The sequence below is a fragment of the Solanum lycopersicum genome, chromosome 10, assembly GCF_036512215.1.
Source record: "Solanum lycopersicum chromosome 10, SLM_r2.1".
Classification (NCBI taxonomy): Eukaryota; Viridiplantae; Streptophyta; class Magnoliopsida; order Solanales; family Solanaceae; genus Solanum; species Solanum lycopersicum.
In genome coordinates this window covers 60,697,405-60,721,694 of record NC_090809.1, presented here as the reverse complement: position 1 = coordinate 60,721,694, position 24,290 = coordinate 60,697,405, and the positions used below count along the sequence as shown (strand labels likewise).

Sequence of the window (24,290 nt, the reverse complement as noted above, 5' to 3'; positions counted from 1 at the left end):
CAAGGGAAGTTCTTGTAGTATAAAAATAAATAAAGTCAACTTATTCACGACATTTCTTTTTGGTTTTCTTTTGGCTACGTATTCATATTTAAGTCTGACTAATTTAGATTCTCGCTATATATAAAAGATTCAGGGGTGGCTCAACGCAATTGGAGGCCTAGAGCAAAATTTCAATTCGCGGCCTAATATATTATATACTTTATATACCTATTTATTCAAAATTTATTTTTTTTACACTATTTAGATGGAAATTATTAGTACTTAATATTGTTTTTTCAGTTATTAGTTTTAGGTAAAATTTTATTAATACAACATTGAAAAACATCCTTTAAGTGAGACAATTATTATATGTATTGTTAACATAGTGCTATAAGTAATAAGTAAATAAATATTAAATAAAAATAAGAGTAAGAACCATAGAATTTGACACAAGAAGTTGATGACTTGGTATACCTCATTTTAACATGCTTGTACTTTAGTAATGCTTGAATCTAAAATTTAAAAAGAAATAAAAAAGAATTTGTAATCCACTTTTTCCAACACTTTTCACTGTTAATTCTTATTTTTAACATAGTACAAAAAATATTAAAATGGATAAAATAATTTATTTTATAAAAGATTATATATATATTTTTTTATCATATATAACTAATTTTTCTATAAAAATTTAAACACATAATTTAATTTTAAAAAAAATTTGGGGCTTTGGGGCCTAAGACAAAGGCCTTAAAGGACAAAACATAGAGCCGCCCCTGAAAAGATCTCATTCGAAAGAAAATATGCATTACCAATGATTTTTCGTACCCAGAGCTCAAAATCAAAATTGTACTGTTATTTTTTTAAAAAATTTCATCTCAGACTAAATGGAATTTTTTTCTTTGGTTAACCTGTTTGATCAATCTTTTGAAATCAGTTAATTTTGAAAAATAAATTAATGAGAAATAATTTGTATTTGTCCAGCTTATTTAAGAATTATTTTTGAGCAACAATTTATATTTAGTCACGCTTTTAAGTGTATTTTTTAAAATAAAATTAAGGTATTATTTGAAAAAATTACTTTTAAAAAAATTGAATTAAATTCTGTTACTCTTATTATATACTCCTATATAATTTGATTGCCAAAAATATCAAACGTTTAATATTTGAAGTTGATGTGAGGGATTACTTCTTGATTAAATTGTACTACAATGTAATATTATCAAATTAAAGCTTCTTAAAAAGGCAAATTGATTAATTTGAAGTCAAAATAATTAATTATAACAATGGTAAAGCACCTTAAGAAACCATAGTTTGAAAGGTTACCAATGCGCTATATATTAATCAACTTGATAATATAAAAAAAATTTCAATTCGAAAAGGGCCTAAAATATTCTCAAAGTATTCGAAATGGTACAAAACTACCATCCGTCCACCTATTGACTCCAAAATAAAATTATTATCCACCTTTGAGTTTAAAATTGACTACTTATATAACAATTCTAAATTTAAACTATTTTAATACTTTTAAAAATACATGGCGTTCAAATATTTAATATAATTTAATTTATGAATATCATTTATAAACCAACCAACTACCAACTCATTAATCATTAAATCCCACCCAAATTCTACTATCAAAATTGTCCTAAACACTACTAAAACAAGACGAAATTGTTCGAGTCCGAATCGAAGCACCAATCTAATTTAGGTTGAGCCGCATATTTAGGAGGACACTTTCAATAGTATTTTTTTCAAGCATGAATTTGAAATTTAAGATTAATGGTAAAGAAGTAGTACATCCCGAATTAATTCATGCCTTTTTTAAATATAATTATATAAATATTTATGATTTGTTTTAAATATTAAAACTTGAATATATTATTTTTAAAAAAATTATCTATTAAGTACCATCACATAATTGAGACGAAGGAATAATTAAGATGAACATAGTGTTTAATTAGTAATGGATGGGTAGTAAATTTATTTATAAATTATATCAATAAGTTAAATTATAACAAATATTTGAGCGCCATGTATTTTAAAAAATATTAAATAGTTTGAATTTAAAACCGTTAGATAAATGGTCAATTTTGAACCCAAAAGTGGATGAGAAGGGTATTTTAGAGCCAATAGGGGGATGAGAAGGATATTTTGAAGCCAATATGTGATGGATGGAGGATAATTTTGTATCATTTCTAATACTTTAAAGATATTTTAGGTCATTTTCCCTTCTTTAGTTTATAGACTATAGTGTTAGTTCATCGAATATCATCTATTATTTCCGTCTTAAATTATTTTTTATTTTATAAATTTTTAAAAAATAAATTATTTTTTCCATTTAACTTTGATTGTAATTAATTTTTAAAAATTACCAACATATAAATAAAATTAATATTTAACAAAGAATTGTAACATAATATTTTTTTAATTATTCAAAATAAATATTTTTAAACATCATATAAAAGAAATACGACAAAAAAATTGAGACGGGAGAAGACAAGCCAGACAAAAATGTCCAAGAAACTCTTTCGTCTAAATATCTCTCATCCAAACTAATATAATACCCATTACAATTAACCATATTGACCAACTCAAACCCCTTAAAATCTATAAATAGACAAACCCTTCCCATACCTCTTATCATAAAAAAAATAATAATCTTTTTCAATAGACAAGTTTAAAAACCATACCATATAACAATATATCATGGTTATCCAAAGGAATAGTATTCTCCTTCTCATTATTATTTTTGCTTCATCAATTTCAACTTGTAGAAGCAATGTTATTGATGACAATTTATTCAAACAAGTTTATGATAATATTCTTGAACAAGAATTTGCTCATGATTTTCAAGCTTATCTTTCTTATTTGAGCAAAAATATTGAAAGCAACAATAATATTGACAAGGTTGATAAAAATGGGATTAAAGTGATTAATGTACTTAGCTTTGGAGCTAAGGGTGATGGAAAAACATATGATAATATTGTAAGTATTTAAATATTGGAATATATTTGTGGGGATGAAAATGATAGAGAATATAAGAATTATTTGGAAGGATGAAAAGTTATATTTTATAAAGTAGAAAATTATTTTCTCGTTTTTAGTAATTAAAGGTGAAAAATGAGTTTTCTCGTAAGCGAGGAAAGTCATTTTCCATGGAACTGTATTTTTTTTTTACTTTTAATAACGTCATAGTATTTGCTATACTCAAGAATAAGACACTATTATTGATGTTTAGTGCTCGAAAAGAAATTGATAGTAATTTTGCTAATATAACTATCAATTTCTTATATGTATATTTTTCAACCAAAATAACAAAGCGTAATCCAATAAGTGGGCCTCTAGAATAAAGAGTAAGTTCTATTAATTCTTAACCTTATTTAATTTTATGGAAACCTCGACAAAACGACAATGCTCAACTTATATTCGAATTCGAGACCAACCATATGAACAACCTCACACATGCATATAGTCCTAATATATATAATTTTTCTAAAAAATATCTTCAATCTACCATATTGAAATATTGAAAAATGACTTTTATCCTATCGAACACATAATCAAGAGTTTCTTTTAAGAATTTACCACTACATTTGGTAGTGTTTCTTATCGTGTTAAAATTATCTTTCAGGCATTTGAGCAAGCATGGAATGAAGCATGTTCATCTAGAACACCTGTTCAATTTGTGGTTCCTAAAAACAAGAATTATCTTCTCAAGCAAATCACCTTTTCAGGTCCATGCAGATCTTCTATTTCAGTAAAGGTTAGCATATTGATTATTTATATCCTCTTTGTTAGCAATATATTATCTGGTTTATGACAAAATTTAAGAAAGTAATCAAAGATAGCTAAACAATGAATTTTCGTCACTAATTTAGCGGATTAGTGAGGAATTATCAAAATGTTATGTTAGCTATGAGCAACTTAGCTATGAATTAGCTAGTGAAGAAGTTTGATGCTAATTCTATTTTTTTTTTGTAGAGTAAAGATATTTGAAACACATGTATTAATTATTAATTATGTCTTAATTAATATGTCAAGTGGATAGTTCAAACTAAAGAACTGTCAAAAGAAAATAAGAAAGAAATATTTATTTTTAAAATAAATTAAAAAGAAAAATATGAGAAATAAATTCAAAGCGAGAAGGTATTACATAATCATAGGGGATAAAAAGGATATTATATAGTAAAGAAAAACAACAACTACAACATATCTAATAAAGTCTCATAAATGGATATAAAAAAAGTATTGTGTAAGCAAACATTATCCCTACAAAAACTTTTGTGGGGTAGATCGATCCAGAGGTTGTTTCCAGACTCTTGGCTTAAAAAAAATGTTTTTTTTCTAAATAAGTTTGAAAGAAATGTTATATGATGAAAATATGAAAGAAAAAACATATCAATATTAAAAAATAATAAAAGTAATCAAAGTAAACGAAATAACAATAGGAATAATACTCATAAATGAAAATTTAGTGGCTTTCGTACTACATAATCTTAGTTTATTCATTGTTTCTTTAATTTCCCTTCTTATTTTTTTTGAAATTACTATGCAGATTTTTGGATCCTTAGAAGCATCTAGTAAAATTTCAGACTACAAAGATAGAAGGCTTTGGATTGCTTTTGATAGTGTTCAAAATTTAGTTGTTGGAGGAGGAGGAACTATCAATGGCAATGGACAAGTATGGTGGCCAAGTTCTTGCAAAATAAATAAATCACTGGTAATTTTATAACCTTGCTTATAAGTTTTACGCTATGTTGCTCGAATTCTTTAAACTTGTTCTAAAGATATTATATATTTGAAGGAGGTGTCACAAATGCATCACATTTTTAGAGATTCCGACCAATATTAGTTTTATGTAATCTAATTTTCAGAGCATCTTTGCCTTGTACTGATCATTGTTACCCTTTTTTTCTTCATGCAGCCATGCAGGGATGCACCAACGGTACGTTAATTCATTTGATTTGATAAAAAAAAAAAGCCTAAAATATATTTGAATTTTAATTGAAATTGTTATAATAATTCTTAACTTTGGGCAGGACCTATTACCCCTTTGCACTATTTAATAGTGTATTTTAAAGATATAAAAGTGTTTAGTTGAAACAAAAATTTAGATATTCAAAAACTATTTGAAAATTACTATAAATTGCAATTTTTTTGCATATCAATATGATTAAAAAATATTAGTTAAAGTTCTTATGATTTGATTCTAAAAATAAAAATCATGACAAACAATAGTAGACGGAGAAAGTATATAACAATACCTCTTCAAGTAGAATCGATTTGTACACACACCTCAAAACCTACGTTTCTTCGATTATATTTTCCTATTTCTTTTAATAGTTTTAATCAAAGCTATTAGTTCTGTCAAATCTATACATTGAAACTCTATCTTTGACGCCTCTGACATTCGAGATCGTTGATTTACAATGGATGAATGATTATTTAACTTTCTATTTAAATATTAAAACTAATATTGTTTAATTTTCAGGCCTTAACCTTCTGGAATTGCAAAAATTTGAAAGTGAATAATCTAAAGAGTAAAAATGCACAACAAATTCATATCAAATTTGAGTCATGCACTAATGTTGTAGCTTCAAATTTGATGATCAATGCTTCAGCAAAGAGCCCAAATACTGATGGAGTCCATGTATCAAATACTCAATATATTCAAATATCTGATACTATTATTGGAACAGGTTTATTTATTTAATTTTTATTTATCCAATTTAATTAGAAAAAAAAAGGAGTATTTTTATTTGATAACTAAATTATTAATTTTTAATTTTTTTTTATAGGTGATGATTGTATTTCAATTGTTTCTGGATCTCAAAATGTGCAGGCCACAAATATTACTTGTGGTCCAGGTCATGGTATAAGGTACTCTATTTTACAAATATACTTGTTTCCATTTTCTCTATTTCATAAAAGGTAGTATGATATAATAATTACTTTAAATCCTTTAATTAATTTATTGGCAAATTTTTTCTCTTGTCTTTATGGTTAATGACTTAGCACAATAATTAGGGCCCGTTTGGATGGGCGTAATAAAAGCAGCTTTAAAAAAGTACTTTTAAAAGTGTTGAAACTTATTTTTAAAATAAGCAGTTATGCGTTTGGATAAAAGTGCTGAAGTTGTTATGTCAAACGTGAAAAGGGAAAAATGGAAGAAAGAAATGTTAGGGTTATATGGGTAATTTGGAGATTGTATAAAAATATTAAGCACAAAAAGATAAAAATGTGGTCAACTTAAAACAACTTATAAGCTAAAAAAAAAGCACCCTACCCCAGCTTTTAACTTTTGGCTTAAAATAAGTTTTTTTTTTTAAACTTAAAATAAGTTGTTTTGAGTATTGCCAAACAGCTAAATAAGTCAAAAACCAGCTTTTAAGTCAGTTTGACCAGCTTTTAAGCTGAGCCAAACAGGCTCTTAAAATGTCTGCTTAGATGTGCTATATATATTTGAGCTTTTTTTGAAGTAGTATATTATCCTTAAGTTCAACATAAAAATACATGCTTTAACATAGCACATATAGTTAATCAAAAGACGAAATGATGAATAATTTTGCGAATTTGATTATTCACAAGAAAAGGGATAGTTCAAAGTGTACATTTCAAGTAATTGAAGATATCATAAAGACTAAAATTAGAAGAACTAATAATTGAGGGATCAAAAATGTTATTACCTTATTAAAATACTATTCCATTTTCATATTAAATTAACTAATTAAGAGTGTTTTATAATCTAATAAAACATGCAATAATTATTGACGAAATGTGGTTTTGGTACCTATAATCTTTCTGAATATTTGCTCTTATTTTTTCTCTTTTTATTTTTCCATGGATTAGTATTGGAAGCTTAGGATCTGGAAATTCAGAAGCTTATGTGTCTAATGTTACTGTAAATGAAGCCAAAATTATCGGTGCCGAAAATGGAGTTAGGATCAAGACTTGGCAGGTACCCTCCCCCCCCCCCCCCCCCACACGCACATTTTTTTAATTTTTTTTAAATTTATAATCGAATATCAATATTAAAATATGATTAAATTTGATTTCATGTTTGAAAATTTATATTTGGAATAAAAGTATGTATTTTACTAGCTTTCTATGTTATATAGAAAAAAATGTTCAGAACTTCAGATTATTGTACTCGTACTAAGTGTAAATGTGTTGCTTTGTTTAGAAGTTTGGTTTATCCAGTTTTGGGTCATGATTAAACCAAACTTATAATGAAAAGGGGCTGCAACGGCCGGTCCCACTAGTGCTAGTATCAATAGGAAGATCTCACGTCTGTTTATTCAGATGGACGTTCTTGGTTGAATGTTAATAATTATAAATTTAATTAACATGTAATTAAGCATTATATAAATTAATATAATGTGGTTTAATAATGTAGGGAGGATCTGGACAAGCTAGCAACATCAAATTTCTGAATGTGGAAATGCAAGACGTTAAGTATCCCATAATTATAGACCAAAACTATTGTGATCGAGTTGAACCATGTATACAACAGGTAATTTTTTATTAACGAACAATTTATTATATTTTATTACTTCTTAAATCACCTTACATCATTAAAACTTTGAGATTCTTTTCACTAGTTAGTAACTTTTTGAATAGATTTTTAGTAAATGATATTCATTATTCCTTTTATTTTTCTTCTAATTTATGGATCTTTTGGACTATGGTCTAAAAATCTTGTTAAAGTAAACTGAATATCATAAGAAAAAATGTTAGATTATAATCTAAATTTTTTATAAATTATTAGACGTTATCTAATATTTTGTATGTAAGATTGAGAAACATATACATAAAACATTAGATTCAAATTTAATAATATCTAAAATATTGATTCAAATCAATCATGACTACACAAACGAATACATGCAGATTCTCAAACATATAGATGAAGTCATTTCAAAACGAATCAAATATAGTAGAGTATATCCTTAAAAGAGAGCATTTGGGTAAATAAGTAAAAATCATTAAGTTATAAAAAAAATTCTAACTCGATCTCTCACGATTATTTAATCACTTTGTTTGTTCCAGTTTTCAGCAGTTCAAGTGAAAAATGTGGTGTATGAGAATATCAAGGGCACAAGTGCAACAAAGGTGGCCATAAAATTTGATTGCAGCACAAACTTTCCATGTGAAGGAATTATAATGGAGAATATAAATTTAGTAGGGGAAAGTGGAAAACCATCAGAGGCTACGTGCAAAAATGTCCATTTTAACAATGCTGAACATGTTACACCACACTGCACTTCACTAGAAATTTCAGAGGATGAAGCTCTTTTGTATAATTATTAATTTATACTATAGATCTTCAATATATAGCAGATATGATATATCACAATAAACAAATCTATATCTATGTATTGAATAATTATTATTAATATGTACGGATTGAAGTTTTAATAAGACTACTATGTATTTCTATTTTCTAGTCAAAAGTTTGACGATTGTACTTTTTAATGTACAAAAATAATAAAATGGTTATTTATATGATGTATATATATCCCTTTGGTATTTCTTGTTGAACTATAATGTCATTATTTAATAACTATTATCTGTGCAATGATTGTATTTGTTAATAATACATAATATATCTTTCATCATTGATAATAAGAATAAAATATTTTACGTCTATTACTTTGTGATTATATGTAGATTTTTGTTTTTGTTTTATTTTTAATTAAAACGAGTGAAAATACTAAAAGAGTTATTTAAAATTCTACATTGTTGTAAAGAAAGCTCAGAATATAAGATGAAAAAGACAAGAAGTATAAGATAGAGGAGATAATTTTCTTATTCAAGTATATCATACAATGGTGAATGATATCTCTATTTATAGTGTTGAGATATCATAGTCAAAGGTCACCTTGAAATTTTACATAGTTATCATCAAGGTTCATATCACCTTGATATCTTATCACATTGGAAACACTAATACATGAATCCAATTAATTGTTGGATAACTCTAATGGATCATCCACATATACAATGGATTTACAACACTCCCCCTTGGATATCCAAGATTATGTGCCTCGTTAAAACCTTACTAGGAAAAACCCAGTGGGAAAAAGCCTAGTGAAGGAAAAAGAGTACACATATCTCATAATACGCTTTGAACGTTGCCTCGTTAAAAACCTTACCAGGAAAACCCAACTTGGGACAAAACCATAGTTAAGGAAAAGAGTATAACGCGTATTTCGCTCCCCTTGATGAAAACTTTACTTGATATCTCGGAGACGGCACATTCCAATCTTGTATCTCAATTTCTCAAACGTTGATGTTGGCAATGCCTTAGTGAATAAATCAGCAAGATTATCACTTGAACGAATTTGTTGAACTTCTATCTCACCATTTTGTTGAAGATCATGCGTGAAAAAGAACTTTGGTGAGATATGCTTTGTCCGGTCTCCTTTGATGTATCCTCCTTTCAATTGAGCTATACATGCAGCATTATCTTCGTACATTGTGGTTGGTATATTCTTTTTCAAAGAAAAACCACACATTTCCTGAATATGATGGGTTATTGATCTCAACCAGACGCACTCTCGACTTGCTTCATGGATGGCTATTATTTCTGCATGATTTGAAGAAGTGGCTACCAACGTTTGCTTCATTGATCGCCAAGATATTGCCGTGTCTCCACATGTAAACAAATAACCTGTTTGTGATCGAGCTTTATGTGGATCTGATAAATACCCTGCATCTGCCTAACCAATCAGTTCTGATTTAGATTCATTGGAATAGAATAAACCCATGTCCATGATCCCTCGAAGATATCGAAGTATGTGTTTAACACCATTACAATGTCTTTTTGTTGGGGAGGAACTGAATCTTGCCAGTAGACTTACTGCAAAACAGATATCTGGTCGAGTATTGTTAGCAAGGTACATTAGTGCCCCGATCGCACTAAGATAAGGAGTTTCATCACCAAGAAGCTCTTCATCATTCTCTTGAGGTCGAAATGGATCTGTATTGATGTCAAGCGATCTTACCACCATTGGAGTACTCAATGGATGTGAGTTATCCATGTAAAAACGCTTTAGTATCTTTTCTGTGTACGTTGATTGATGAACAAGTATTCCATTTGACAAATTCTCAATCTGTAGGCCAAGACAAAATTTTGTCTTGCTGAGATCTTTCATTTCAAATTCTTTTTTCAGACACTCAACAGCTTCTAAAAGCTCTTTATGAGTGCCAATGATGTTCAAATCATCAACATACACAACTATTATTACAAATTCAGACCCCGACCGTTTAATAAAAATGCAGGGACAAATCGGATCATTTTTGTACCCTTTCTTCAACAAATATTCACTCAGACGATTGTACCACATCCTTCCTGATTGTTTCAATCCATACAGAGATTTCTGAAGTTTTATTGAACAAGTTTCTCTTGAATCTTTGTATGCTTCAGGCACTTTGAATGCTTCAGGAATTTTCATGAAAATGTTGTGGTCCAATGAGCCATATAGATAGGCTGTGACAACGTCCATTAGACGCATTTCAAGTTTTTCATGAACAGCCAGATTTATGAGATATCTGAAGGTGATTGCATCTACCACTGAAGAATATGTCTCCATATAATCAATGCCAGGTCTTTGAGAAAAACCTTGAGCAACGAGTCGGGCCTTATATCTCATGACTTTCTCATTTCTTTTTCGTACAAAAACCCATTTGTACCCCACTGGCTTGATACCTTCAGGTGTTCGGATTATCGGTCCAAAAACTTCACGTTTTTCTAGTGAAGCCAATTCAGCTTGAATTGCATCCTTCCATTTTGGCCAATCATTTCTCTGTTTACATTCGTGAACAGATTTTGGCTCAAAATCTTCATCTTGTTGCATTATTTCAATAGCAACATTATAGGCAAATATGTTGTCAATCACAACATTATTTCGGTTCCACAACTTTCTCGTCGAGACATAATTCATTGAAATTTCATTATTTTCAGAAGTTCGAACCTCCTCATCATCATGTGTTATGACTTGGGTCTCATCTTGAGAAATTTCTTTCAACCCATGATCATCTTAATCATTTATTCCTTTTCTCTTTCGAGGATTTTTATCCTTGGAACCAATTGGTCTACCATGCTTCAAATGTGATCTAGACTCATTTACCTTTACAATTTGTCCCGTCGGGATATCAACTCGAACTGGAGCATTAACAGCTGGAATATGCAATTTAGTAATCCTTGGAAGATTAGTAAATGCATCTGGTAGCTGATTTGCAATGTTCTGCAAATAAATTATTCTTTGAACTTCTTGCTCACATTGATTTGTTCGAGGATCCAGATGAGATAGAGATTATGAATTCCAATCTATCTCTTTTCCCAATGACTCATGTTCTCCCCCTAATGTTGGGTATACTGATTCATCAAAATGACAATCAACAAATCTTGCCTTAAATAAATCTCCAATCATAGGCTCCAAATATTTTATGATTGAAGGAGATTCATTCGCAACATATATCCCCAACCTTCTTTGGGGCCCCATCTTTGTGCGTTGTGGTGGAGCAATTGGGACATACACCGCACATCCAAAAACTCTAAGATGGGAAATGTTTGGTTCTTGACCAAAAGTCAATTGTAATGGGGAGAATTCATGATAATTGGTCGGCCTTATGCGCACAAGTGCTGCTGCATGCAAAATAGCATGTCCCCACATAGACACAGATAACTTTGTTCTCATTAGTAATGGTCTAGCTATTAATTGCAGACGTTTAATCAATGATTCTGCTAGACCGTTTTGAGTGTGAACATGAGCAACTGGATGTTCAACTGTTATACCAGTAGACATACAATAATCATTAAATGCTTGAGATGTAAACTCACCAGCATTATCTAGACGGATTGTCTTTATTGTATAGTCTGGAAATTGTGCTTTCAATCTTATTATTTGAGCCAACAATCTCGCAAAAGCCATGTTGCGAGTTGATAATAAACACACATGTGACCATCTTGTAGAAGCATCTACCAAGACCATATAATATTTAAAGGGTCCACATGCAGGTTGAATTGGTCCACATATATCACCCTGTATACGTTCCAGAAACGCAGGGGATTCAATTCCAACCTTAACTGTTGATGGTTTAATGATCAACTTTCCTAGAGAACAAGAAGCACAAGAGAATTCCTTTGATTGAAGAATATTTGGGCTCTTTAAGGTGTGCCCATGTGAATTCTCAATGATTTTGCGCATCATATTAAATCTGGGATGGCCTAACCGGTCATGCCAAATGATAAAATCATTAAAATTAGTAAACCTTTTGTTTACTACGGCATGTGATTCAACTGTACTTATACTTGTATAGTACAACCCAATAGAAAATGCAGGTAATTTTTCATGCACAATTTTCTTCTCTACATTAATTGTAGTAATGTAAAGGTATTCAACCTTTCCTTCATTAGCCGTCTCAACATGATAGCCATTTTGGCGAATAACTTTGAAACTTAATAAGTTTCTTTGAGACTTACTACAATATAATGCATTATCAATGCTTAATATTGTCCCTCCAGGTAGTAATAAGGTCGCTCTTCCAGAGCCCTCAATTAATTTTGTACTACCTGATATTGTGTTGACATATGCTATTTTCATAACCAAATTAGAAAAACATTTCTTTTCTTTTAATATTGTATGCGTTGTAGCACTATCAAGAAGACATACATCTCCATTACTCATCTTGAATCCAACTGACAACTGGGGATTTCTATTAATTTTCATTAAAATAAAATACATCAAAAGAAGGAAGAAACAAAATTAACAACGAAAATTTAAATACTTCAACATTAATAACATAATAATTAAAAATACATAAGTAAAATATTAACAAATTTCATTCCCCAGCTAAAAGATCAAACATTAGTTTCGATCTCCAAAGAAGTCATCAACTTCCATATGAGTAATGTCACCAAGGCCATCAAAAACATCATCCTTTAAAGCCAAATTTGCTTCAACATCTTTATCATATTTCTGAGATGTTCCCGGCTTATCACCATCTTTAAGAGTCATATGTGACTCAGCTCGAGCATTGGAAGATGAAGCACCACTTTTATTTCCTTTCTTTTTAAAGGAATTTTGATAAAGCCTTACAAAATGTTCATGCATGCGACATTCATTCTTCCAATGGCCTTTCATGCCACAACGACGACAATTACTTTTTGAGGGGTTATTTTGAGAACTCATGTTGTTCTCCCTTTTATTATGACCACCACCTTGACGATTAGGGTATCGTCTTTTATCTTTGCCACGTCCCCGTGCATTATTATATCCTCGATGATCATCTCTTTTTACTTCAGATTGATCACGTGCTTCCACCACATTTGCCTCCGGTAATGGAGCAGCTCCAGTGGGACGAGCTTCATGATTTTTCATGCTCAGCCACCAAAAGACATGAGATTAGTTCAAAATATTTCTGAAAACCCTTTTCACGATATTGCTGCTGCAATATCACATTCGAGGCATGAAAAGTAGTAAGTGTCTTTTCTAACATGTCCTCATCTTTTATAGTCTCCCCACATAATTTCAACTGGGAGGTTATCCTGAATACAGCAGAGTTATATTCAATTACGGTCTTAACATCTTGAAACCATAAATGCATCCACTCATAACGAGCTCTTGGCAACACTGTTGCCTTTAGGTGGTCATATCTCCCCTTTAAATCAGTCCACAATTCAAGTGGATCTTTCACTGTCAGATAATCAATCTTTAGGCCCTCATCAAGATGATGACGAAGGAAAATCATAGCCTTCGCCTTATCTTGACTCGATGCTTCATTTCCCTGAGTAATAGTGGCATCAAGACCTTTAGCAGCCATGTGAATCTCAGCATCGAGTACCCATGAAAGATAATTCTTTCCAGAAATATCTAATGCCACAAACTCAAGTTTGGATAAATTCGACATAATGAAAATTATGAGAGAATATGTGAATTAAATAAAAATATTTATATAGTACCTTTGCAAGTAGCAATCTCGTGCTGATAACGTGTTGTAAAGAAAGCTCAGAATATAAGATGAAAAAGACAAGAAGTATAAGATAGAGGAGATAATTTTCTTATTCAAGTATATCATACAATGGTGAATGATATCTCTATTTATAGTGTTGAGATATCATAGTCAAAGGTCACCTTGAAATTTTACATAGTTATCATCAAGGTTCATATCACCTTGATATCTTATCACATTGGAAACACTAATACATGAATCCAATTAATTGTTGGATAACTCTAATGGATCATCCACATATACAATAGATTTACAACATATGTGAGTATTAATATTATTTACTCATAATTGTTTGGGATCGATATATAAGAATTCATCGTTTAAACATATTTATAATCTTTTATGGATAAACGCACGTGTACATTTTAAACTTAATATCTTCTCTTAAGCTAAATTAATTAAATTTAAAAAACCAAATATTTCGTAAACTTTTAAAAATAAAACGGACCCAACAAGAATTATAAAATTACAATTGAGTCCCCTACCTAAAATTACGACTTTCGATAATAAACCCCGATATTGAACTTTTGTTTAATTCTCAGTTGTGCTGTTGTCTGGTCTCTTTCCCAGAATTTTCTGAAGGCAAATTCAATATCCATTTTACCAATTCTCTAAAAAAATCAAGGGAATTAATTAGATATATCAGTATAATTTATAGATTAAACATTTTTAGGTTCTTGATTTTTTTTTACTTTTCTTAATTTTCTTATAATTTTTTTTGCTTGAAGTTGTTGAGTGATAATTTCAATGGGAACGCCAGAGTTCCCAAATCTTGGAAAACATTGCTTTGTAGATGACTGCAGGCAGATTGATTTCTTGCCTTTTACCTGCGATTGTTGTCACCAGGTTAGTCCTGATTTCATTTTTACATTCACTATGGTCAATGTTGTGTCTTTTAGCAACCGCGTTCCTGTGCAATAGCTCGCAAACCGCTTAAGAAATGTAAACCGTACTAGTCGAGCATCATGTGACGACCCGGAAGGCTAACCACCTTGTGTTTTAACCCGTGTTTGTTATTTGGTACTTATTTGACTAAAGTTGAAATCTTGTATGTTTAAGTGAGACTAATTAGTTAAAATTGAGGTTTAGTTGTTGTTGTTGAACTTGACTTAGGTGTATTTAGTGTTTTTTGGAGTCTTTCTAGTTTGACTACAGATTTGTAAGTGACTATGGGCATTAGTATGAGTTTTGAGACAAATTATTGAGTTTTGAAAAGGAAAGGGATGAGTAGACAAGGGAACCCACAACCACCCATTCTTGTATAATAGCTCATAAGTCACACATGATAGGTAAAATTGCACTAGGCAAGCCCCAAGGCTAACCCCCTTGTGTATTAACCCTTGTTTGTTATTTGGTACTTATTTGATTAAAAGTTGAAGTTAAGGTTTAGTTGTTATTGTTAAACATGCCTTAAAGTGTATTTAGTGTTTGTTGGAGTGTCTTTCTAGTTTGACTTTAGATTTGTAAGTGACTATATGGATTAGTATGATATTTAAGACAAACTATTGAGTATTGTCTTGCGTAATATCTCGCAAACTAGACATGAGAGGTAAGTCGCACTAGGCGTTCCCCATGTGATGAGCTCGACTTGAAAGGCCAAACCCCTTTGTGTAAGCCTTGTTTTTCATATAGTACTTATTTTGATTAAAGTTGAAATATTTTATATTTTTGTGAGACCAATTAGTTGAAATTGAAGTTTAGTTGTTATTGTTGAACTTATCTTAGGTGTATTTAGTGTTTGTTGGAGTCTTTCTAGTTTGACTTTAGATTTGTAAGTGACTATAGGGATTAGTATGATATTTAAGACAAACTATTGAGTATTGTCTTCGTAATAGCTCGCAAACTAGACATGAGAGGTAAACCACACTAGGCGTTCCCCATGTGATGAGCTCAACCCGAAAGGCCAAACCCCTTGTGTTTAAGCCTTGTTTGTTATTTGGTACTTATTTTGATTAAAGTTGATATCTTTTATATTTTGGTGAGACAAATTAGTTGAAATTGAGGTTTAGTTTTTATTGTTGAGCTTACCTTAGGTGTATTTAGTGTTTGTTGGAGTTTTTTCTAGTTCGGCTATAGATTTGTAAGTGATAATGGGGATTAGTATGAGATTTAAGACAAAATATTGAGTATTTAAATGGAAAGGGGTGACTAGTGTGGAATAGATTTAGAAGATTCATATTGATGATGCCAGGTACTGAAGCATAGTTGATATATCAATCGAAGGTGAGATCTTATCAGTTGCAATATGTTTGAAGATTTTTCTTGAATCTGGTTTGGTAGGTTCCTTTTTCTTTGTGGGTTTTGCAAGCATAAAAAAATTAATCTTGATGATGTTTAGAGAAATTCACTTAGTGGGAAAAATGACCTTGAGTGTTCTAAGTTAAAATCTTTTTCGGTGTAGGCGGGACCAGTTAGTTGGGATTAATTTTAGTTGTTGTTGTAAATTTGTTATACTCACGTTAGGTGCATTCAGTGTTTGCTGGACTTTCTAGTTTGGCTGTAGATTTGTTAGTCACTTTAGGGGACAATGTGAATTTTTTTTTTTGATAACCGAGAAATCCACGTGTTACCCACCCTTTGGACTAATCACAGCCTTCTAAACTCGGTGGATAATGGGCCTGCCCTTTACCCTTCTCCACTTTGGACTCAAATACCGGGCTTCGCTGAGATTTAAGAATCTATAATTTGTCTAAAAAAGACAAATTATTGATTATTGAGAAGGAAAGGGGTGAATAGTGTGGAAGGGGTTTAGAGGATTCATATAGCTGGTTCCAGCTATTTGGTATTGGAACATAGTTGATCCATTAATCAAAGTTGAGGTCTTTTTGGTCAAACTGCATTTGAAGATTTTTCTTATTTTTGATCTGGTGTGTTCCTTTTTCTTCATGGGGTTAGCGGACATAAAAATTTGATCTTGATGATGTATTTGAAGATTTAGCAAGTGGGAGAAAGTGATTTCGAGTGTCATAACTTTTCCTTACTTCGGCTCTAGCATCGAAGAAGTGGTGATATATCTGCTACACTTACGAAGTTGATGTAGAACATTTACATTGTTGATCTATTTTAGCTGAGATCTTGAGAGTAAGATGCCCTTGTTTTTTGCTTTTATTATTTCAATGATCTGGTTTTTTTATATCCGACTGAGGTTCCTCTGAATTATTCATAGCTTTTTCAGTAAGTAAGTTTGCTGTCTGCTGAAGATGTGAAAAATAAATGGGATTCTGATTACAGATGTGTTGCAATGGTAGAACTCCACTGTATCTTTATCATTTTGAATGCGCTATGACAAGTTTTTTCTGTGCTAAATTCTCATCTTCGTAGAAAATTTAAGCGCCTTTCCGTCTGTGTCTCTTTCTGTTTTATTTTAGTATAAAAATAACTTCTCTGTTAAAGTTGTTCTGAAACTATTTGCAAGTTGTTCATACTTAAAATGGACTTACTTTTCCTTATGATGATGGCATTTTGACATTGCAAAAGTGTGCCAATCTGTTTTGTGTACTGTTTTCCATTTCACACTATTTTGTTGTTGTTACCATTCTTTTAGTCGAGGATCTATCGGAAATGACCTCTCTATCTCTACGATCTAAGGGGGTGGGGTGGGGTGGGGGGTTAGGTCTGTTTACACTATTCCCTCCCCAAACCCCTCTAGTAGATCTAAAAGGGGCTTAATTTGGGTAATGAAACTTGGCAGGTCTTTTGTCTAGAGCATCGGAGCTATAATAGACACCACTGTCCGACAGCGAACAATAATGATGTTACTGTGGTTGTTTGCCCACTCTGTGCAAAAGGAGTACACCTTATTCCTGACGAAGACCCAAATATAACTTGGGAATCACATGTAAACACAGATTGTGATCCATCAAACTACGAAAAAGCCACAAAGAAAAGAAAATGTCCCGTACCTGGCTGCAGAGAGTTCTTGACTTTCTCAAACACAATCAGATGTCGGGAGTGTACTGTAGATCATTGTTTGAAGCATCGTTTTGGACCTGATCACAAATGTCCTGGACGTAAGAAACCAGAAGCAGCATTCTCCTTTATGAACTTTCGCACTGGCAGTAGAAATGGCGAGCCTAATAAAGCTCCAGCCACGTCATCCTCTAGTTGGGCCTCATCATTCTTCAAGGCAGCTGAAGCTGGAATGGCAAAATTAGGCAGCGGAAGGGGCCAAAGCAGCAATGCCACAAACCATAGTGGGAGTGCTAACAGGCAAGTTGAGCAATGCCCGCAATGCACTCTTAGATTCTCTTCAGTCACAGCTCTCGTGAGCCACGTACAAAAAGTCCATGAAAAAAACGATGTCATGAACTTGACAGTCGATGTCTGCCCAAGATGTAGTAAAGGCTTTCGCGATCCAGTGTCCCTTGTAGAACATGTTGAAAGGGAACATAAAGGAACTTCAAAGGCATAAGGGAGGTCAATGTAAAGAAGGAAATTGAAGCCTTGTTATTTTTAGTCAGTACATTTGAGAATTTCACTGTTGCATTTTTCTTTTGGTGGTGCGGTGGGGGTGAATTGGCCTTCCTTCTCCTTTCGTTATAAGGCGTGAGAAAAGAAATTCTTGTGTTCATGGGGTTCAAGATGTTATGTGTTTAGAAATCTATGAGTATCATATCATTGTTCACTTGAAAAGGAATAGCTCGTAAATTTTTTATGTTTCTTAAGATAAATTACACTAGAGCTGATTTGGTTGGGAATAAGTACTCGGGATTAATTATTTTGAGATTGTTATTTCATACTTGTGGAATAAAAATAGCACTACAATCTCGAGATAAATAATTGGGGATAAGCTATTTCATGATTTTATCACAACAAATATGGTATAAATTCATTCTAAAATTAATTTTGAGATTAGTTATTCCTTATTCCTCCTATCAAATGAGTCATAAACACCTTTATAATATGATTTAACCGTAGATACATACTTTAACTTTTTATTTGTGGATACATATTTAACTTTACAATCAAATGTTTACATCTTCTCTACTATAACACTCTACACAAACACAAGCTTAAATGATATGTTCATTTTATTAGGATATTAAAAAACGTGAGTATGTGATTTTAAAATTGTGAAATAATAGAATAACATATCCGAAAAAATTATATGTTTTTTTAACTTAAAAGAAGACTTACTAGAGTCCAGTCGAACGACGTCGTATTTAACACTATCCACTTCTTTTTTCCAGAACATTTGGGAAAGAACACTCATTATCAATTCTCCCACCCCAAGCTCATCCTGGTAAGCTCCTAATTCCTCTTTAATTTCTGTAAGTGAATTTTCTATTTTTTTAGAGGATTTGTGCTATTGATTATTTCTTCGATGAGTAAAATGTTGGTATGAAATTGCTAAAGCTTCTTGAAATTAATTCCTAAGGATCTTCATTTGTTGTATGTTGAATTGGCTAAAGTTCATTTTAGCTTCTATTTTTTTTTTTGGAAGTATTTTCAAAAATTAAACTTGCTTACAGAAGCTTGATAGATATTGGGAATATGGATCTACAAAGAATTTTTCTTCATTGAGTAAATATTTGATTTTGTTGGACTTGAACTAAGGCCTTTGAACTAAAAAAGAGGAAAAAGATAAGTTTTTTTTTTTTTGGATAAAAAATGAGACTGTTCAGGTGATAATATTAGGTGAATTCTTTATGATAAGCAATGAACTCCCGGTGTTCTTAAGGCATGTTAGTAGAAATGGCAAAAGAATGTGAATGTGTTGATCTTGTTGTGAAGTTATTTTCTTATTAGGTTCTTGTGTTTTTGATTAAATTTTTCTCCTAGGGTCAACTACAAGTAAGTTGTGAATGTGCACGAGTTTAAGTGTTTTGAACTAAGTTGCACAGACTCATCACTTTTGATATCGCACCTCTATCACATACTCACATTACTTTTGGAGAATCACATACACACCTGTCGACATTTTTTAAAAATCTGAGCAACATAGGTTTTGAATTATCATCATACTTTGTTCTCATATTAGTTGCTGACTTACATTTTGTTTGTTGGGTTGGAAAAGTAGGGGTCTGGGAACAATGGCTATTTCCCTTTATTTGGTTAGGTAAGATACCAGGGTTACACAACACCTTCTTTAACTTAGGGGGAAAGAAGGATATAATGATCTCTTACTTTCCTGTCAGATGTACCAAACAACATGACGGGAAGTGTGAATACCTTTTCAGAGAAATAAATCAACAGTTTTACCACCCACACTACCATTCGCCTCTCTTTTCTTGAACCAAACATTGTTCTAACATATAACTCTTTAGTTGTCTGTCCATATGGTATATCATGTGCTAGAAACTAAAGTTCTCAAAATGATTCATGTGTTCATTCCAATTTCCGTAACCTGTAACATCAATGCGTCACTACATTATAGAGCTAATGATAGTGTGTAAAGAATCATCCTTGTAGATCTTGATATTACGATATTAAAAATTTTTAATTTCTTCAAATCAAATGCAGTGACAGCATTTTATTACCATCTTTTGCTGCACTGAAATCAACTGGATATCGCCATGAGTTTGTTGTTCTTTTGAAGTGGAGTTTCAAGGGCCCAAGGCCTTTCTATTCTTAAAGCACTCAAATTACTGTCTCACTGTGTTTTAGATAATCTTTTAGCTGTTGGAGTTCAAGAATGGCAACAAAGTACATTGTTGGTTCAGTGTTGGCATCATTTGCAGTTGCATATGTTTGTGATGTTGTTATTGCAGACAAGAAGGTGTTTGGAGGCAAGTACAAATTATTTATTGGTTTACTTCAATTTTCAAATTGGTTGTGCTTACAGGCACTCATGTCGTTTCATACAGGTACTACTCCACACACTGTTGCAAACAATGAATGGTGGAAAGAGACTGACAAAAAATTCCAGGCATGGCCTCGCACTGCTGGTCCCCCAGTGGTCATGAACCCTATCAGCCGCCAAAACTACATTGTCAAGTCTTGATTAAGATGTTTGGTCTCTGTTTCCTTTCGAGTAGTTGTGTGGTAGTTCGATTGTAATAAACGTTTGTTTCTGCTTGTGCAGCTACGGGTGTTATGTCTTGTATCAGTGAATCGACTGTTAAACTTGAAAGGATACATGATCAAATGGATAAAAGTAGCTACTTGTGTCTTTTAACTTGTAATGTTGATTCTCAGCTCTCTTTGCAGCTTTATTTCTGGCTAAAATGATAAATTTATGTAAGATGGGAATACCCGTGCGTTTTAGATCTTATGTTACATTGTATATGTAGGAAAGAGTTCATCTGTATTTGTGTGTGTTTTTCTTTTGTAATCGGAAGAGTTCATCTACCAGAAATATGTATTTGTGTGTGTTTTTCTTTTGTAATTGGATGTTTCCACTTTCCAAAGGGATAACAAAAAACTAGGACAAAGAAAGAATCACCTAGTATTTTTTTTCATCTCTACTGAGTTTTGAACATGAGATTTTAGGATTTTCAACCTCATGATTGATTATTAGGTCACATCCGTTATTTCCAAGTTCGGATTAAGCCAATATTTGGCTGTGCCGTTCTAATTTATGAAGGAAGATGTAGTCATTATGTGTTTTTGGGTTTGGTTCAAATATTTTATTTGGCTTGAACACTCCTAACAATGATTAAGAAATAGACCATCATTGTTTAGACTAATAAGAAGTTTTAAAAAGAGTAATCATCACAAAAATTCAAAATACGTCTTTAATATGTATTCATAATCAAATAAAACTTGAATTTTCAAATATTATTATTCACTTTAATTTAATTTAACGCCTTATCAGAATACTTAAATTCAGGTACAAAAAATAATCCATCCGTTAATAAGGGTTGTTTTTGTTAATTGGCTATTTATTAGTGCCAATTAATTGAATTTTTTTTTTTTGGTTATCATACTGCAAGATGCAATACGTATAATTGTTTTTTTTTTGGTTGTACTTAATAATTCACATTAGCCCAAATTTTAGGCCCAAACGGCCGGCCCCTCTATAATTGTTTGCCCTAGTTTGATTTAATTCCTCCCAGAACTCTCGTTCCTCAGTAGAACAAAAACAAGCAAAACACCTCGTTTCAGGTAACAATTTCTGCTAAATTGTCTACTTCCCTTTGTTTTTCTTTTCTTTCTTTCTTTTCTTCGATTCTTTAATGGTTTTTGCATCAACTTCTGTGATTGTTGAATGTGAACATTAAAAGTTTGGCTATGTGATAATCATCTTGTTTATTATCTTCAGTTCAATTGTTTTCTTTGTTGTAGTTGGTGGAATTGGTGGATGTAGGAAAAGAAAAAATAAATTGATATGTATTCCAGTCTCTTTTTTTCTTCTGATATCTAAAGCTGATTTTTCTTTGTTGGTTCGAATGAACTGCTGTCAAGTACTTGCATTGCCTTTATTAGGTTTAAGGAGTTCTCTAATTTGAGTTTAATAATTTGGAGTCACCCTGTATTTGCAGTGATAGGATATTTGGGAAATGTCGAGCTTAATATCACAGAATATTACTCATTCAATCGGGGATGAAAAGTCTAAAAGGAAGACGAAAGGTGAAGGGAAGGAAGAAAGTGAGAAAAAAATTAATAGGAAGAGAAAGAAAGAGCACAATGAAGAGAATAAAGAAGTAGAAATCAAGGATAAGCAGGAAATGGAGAAGCTTGAGAACTTATTGTTTGGATCCTTGTATAACCCAGTTGGTTTCGGGAAGGATGATGACGATGAAAAGCGAGATGATGGCAGAAATGATTCTGCTATGTTCTTTGTGGACCGGGCTGCCGATAGTGCATTGTCTGTTTATGAGGGAGATGCACAGCTAGTGCAAGAAGGGATCATAGAAGTGGAGAAAGAGCGGAAACCTGTGTGGGTAGATGATGAAGAAGAGAAGGCTAGAATAAAATTAGCAAGTGTCAACAGATTGAGGAAGCTGAGGAAAGAAGAGGGCGAAGATGTTGTATCTGGTTCTACATACGTGGAAAGACTAAGGGCTCAACATGCTAAACTTAATCCAGGCACTGAATGGGCCCAAATTGATTATCAAAGCAGAAACTACAGTTCTGATGATGAAGATTCTGACAAGGAAGGTAAACATATTGATGACTATGGTTCCAAGGATGTCAAGTTGGTGGATGATATTCTTCAATCAAATGAAGATCTTGTTGTCAAAAGTCGCACGAAATTGTTGCCGGGGCTTCTTGAATATTCAAGACTAGTTGATGCTAATACAGTTGATTCCTCAAATGCACCGATAAATTCTGTTCAGTTCCACAAGAATTCTCAGTTGCTCCTTGTTGGTGGATTGGATAAAAAACTCAGATTTTTCCAGATTGACGGGAAACGAAATACGATGATCCAAAGCATCTTTCTTGAAGGCTTTCCAATTAAAAAGGCTTCTTTCTTACCCAATGGGTCTCAAGTTATTATATCAGGAAGAAGGAAGTTCTTCCATGTCTTAGATTTGGTCAAAGCAAGTGTAGATAAAGTAGGTCCTCTAGTCGGCAGGGAAGAAAAGAGCCTGGAAAGTTTTGAGGTATCTCCTGATTCAAATACAATTGCTTTTCTTGGTAATGAAGGATATATTTTGCTAGTTTCCACCAAAACAAAGGAGCTCATTGGGACACTAAAAATGAATGGAACTGTCCGCTCAGCGGCATTCTCTGATGACGGACAACAATTACTGAGTTCTGGTGGAGATGGCCACATTTACCATTGGGATTTAAGGACAAGGACTTGCATTCACAAAGGTGTTGACGAAGGGTCCATAAATGGTACTGCTCTTTGCACTTCGCCAAATGGAAGTTTGTTTGCTTCTGGTTCAGACAGTGGGATCGTAAATATCTATAACAAACAAGAGTTTTTAGGGGGAAAGAGAAGACCGATCAAGGCAATTGAGAATCTGACCACGAAAGTGGATTTTATGAAGTTTAATCATGATGCCCAAATATTAGCCATCAGTTCTGGCATGAATAAAAATAGCTCAAAGCTAGTTCACATTCCATCATTTACAGTTTTTTCAAACTGGCCCTCTCCAAATCAGTTTGTGCACTATCCTCGCTGCTTGGATTTTAGTCCTCACGGAGGATTCATGGCTCTAGGAAATGCTGCAGGAAAAGTGTTATTGTACAAGTTGCATCATTACCATGATGCATAGTTAGTTTGGATACAATTGGCATTATGAGCCACAAATGTTTTTGTTAGTGTAGTATGAGATATTCAATGGCATGCTTTATTTTTCCTCCTTTCAGTTTTCTGATGTAACAGTATTTTCCATTGTATGACAAGATGATTTGGTAAAGGACTTTATACTCTTTTACTTTTGACAGAGAATCCTTTGTGC

General features: G+C 32.1%; 4 protein-coding genes across 4 annotated transcripts; 3 read left to right on the top strand and 1 right to left on the bottom strand.

Moving 5' to 3' along the window:
- Positions 1-2,642: 2,642 nt before the first annotated feature.
- PG2 (polygalacturonase-2a) lies at positions 2,643-8,486 on the top strand. The gene is made up of 9 exons (NM_001247092.2): positions 2,643-2,964; positions 3,611-3,742; positions 4,535-4,699; positions 4,904-4,924; positions 5,471-5,678; positions 5,778-5,859; positions 6,829-6,937; positions 7,376-7,492; positions 8,029-8,486. The coding sequence occupies exons 1-9, from the start codon at positions 2,686-2,688 to the stop codon at positions 8,287-8,289; spliced, it is 1,374 nt and encodes a 457-aa protein (NP_001234021.1). The 5' UTR covers positions 2,643-2,685; the 3' UTR covers positions 8,290-8,486.
- Positions 8,487-12,851: 4,365 nt separating this feature from the next.
- LOC138338967 (uncharacterized) lies at positions 12,852-13,893 on the bottom strand. Its single transcript, XM_069290073.1, has 2 exons — positions 13,481-13,893; positions 12,852-13,365 (listed from the first exon to the last, which is right to left on the bottom strand). Exons 1-2 carry the CDS (start codon positions 13,891-13,893, stop codon positions 12,852-12,854), a joined length of 927 nt encoding a protein of 308 aa, XP_069146174.1.
- Positions 13,894-14,493: 600 nt separating this feature from the next.
- On the top strand, positions 14,494-18,627 carry LOC101256930 (stress-associated protein 12). The gene is made up of 2 exons (XM_004249218.5): positions 14,494-14,841; positions 17,687-18,627. Exons 1-2 carry the CDS (start codon positions 14,743-14,745, stop codon positions 18,404-18,406), a joined length of 819 nt encoding a protein of 272 aa, XP_004249266.1. The 5' UTR covers positions 14,494-14,742; the 3' UTR covers positions 18,407-18,627.
- Positions 18,628-21,888: 3,261 nt separating this feature from the next.
- LOC101256636 (U3 small nucleolar RNA-associated protein 18 homolog) lies at positions 21,889-24,248 on the top strand. The gene is made up of 2 exons (XM_004249217.5): positions 21,889-22,041; positions 22,419-24,248. The coding sequence occupies exon 2, from the start codon at positions 22,437-22,439 to the stop codon at positions 24,102-24,104; it is 1,668 nt and encodes a 555-aa protein (XP_004249265.1). The 5' UTR covers positions 21,889-22,041; positions 22,419-22,436; the 3' UTR covers positions 24,105-24,248.
- Positions 24,249-24,290: the final 42 nt, after the last annotated feature.

Excerpts from the sequence above, each read along its gene's own strand:
- PG2 (NM_001247092.2), top strand. The coding sequence starts at position 2,686 with ATGGTTATCCAAAGGAATAGTATTCTCCTTCTCATTATTATTTTTGCT. Across the intron at positions 4,700-4,903 it reads GCAAAATAAATAAATCACTG|CCATGCAGGGATGCACCAAC; the intron begins GTAATTTTATAA and ends TTCTTCATGCAG. Across the intron at positions 5,860-6,828 it reads GGTCCAGGTCATGGTATAAG|TATTGGAAGCTTAGGATCTG; the intron begins GTACTCTATTTT and ends TCCATGGATTAG.
- LOC138338967 (XM_069290073.1), bottom strand. The coding sequence starts at position 13,893 with ATGTCGAATTTATCCAAACTTGAGTTTGTGGCATTAGATATTTCTGGA. Across the intron at positions 13,366-13,480 it reads ACTATAAAAGATGAGGACAT|CATGAAAAATCATGAAGCTC; the intron begins GTTAGAAAAGAC and ends TTGGTGGCTGAG.
- LOC101256930 (XM_004249218.5), top strand. The coding sequence starts at position 14,743 with ATGGGAACGCCAGAGTTCCCAAATCTTGGAAAACATTGCTTTGTAGAT. Across the intron at positions 14,842-17,686 it reads CCTGCGATTGTTGTCACCAG|GTCTTTTGTCTAGAGCATCG; the intron begins GTTAGTCCTGAT and ends GAAACTTGGCAG.
- LOC101256636 (XM_004249217.5), top strand. The coding sequence starts at position 22,437 with ATGTCGAGCTTAATATCACAGAATATTACTCATTCAATCGGGGATGAA.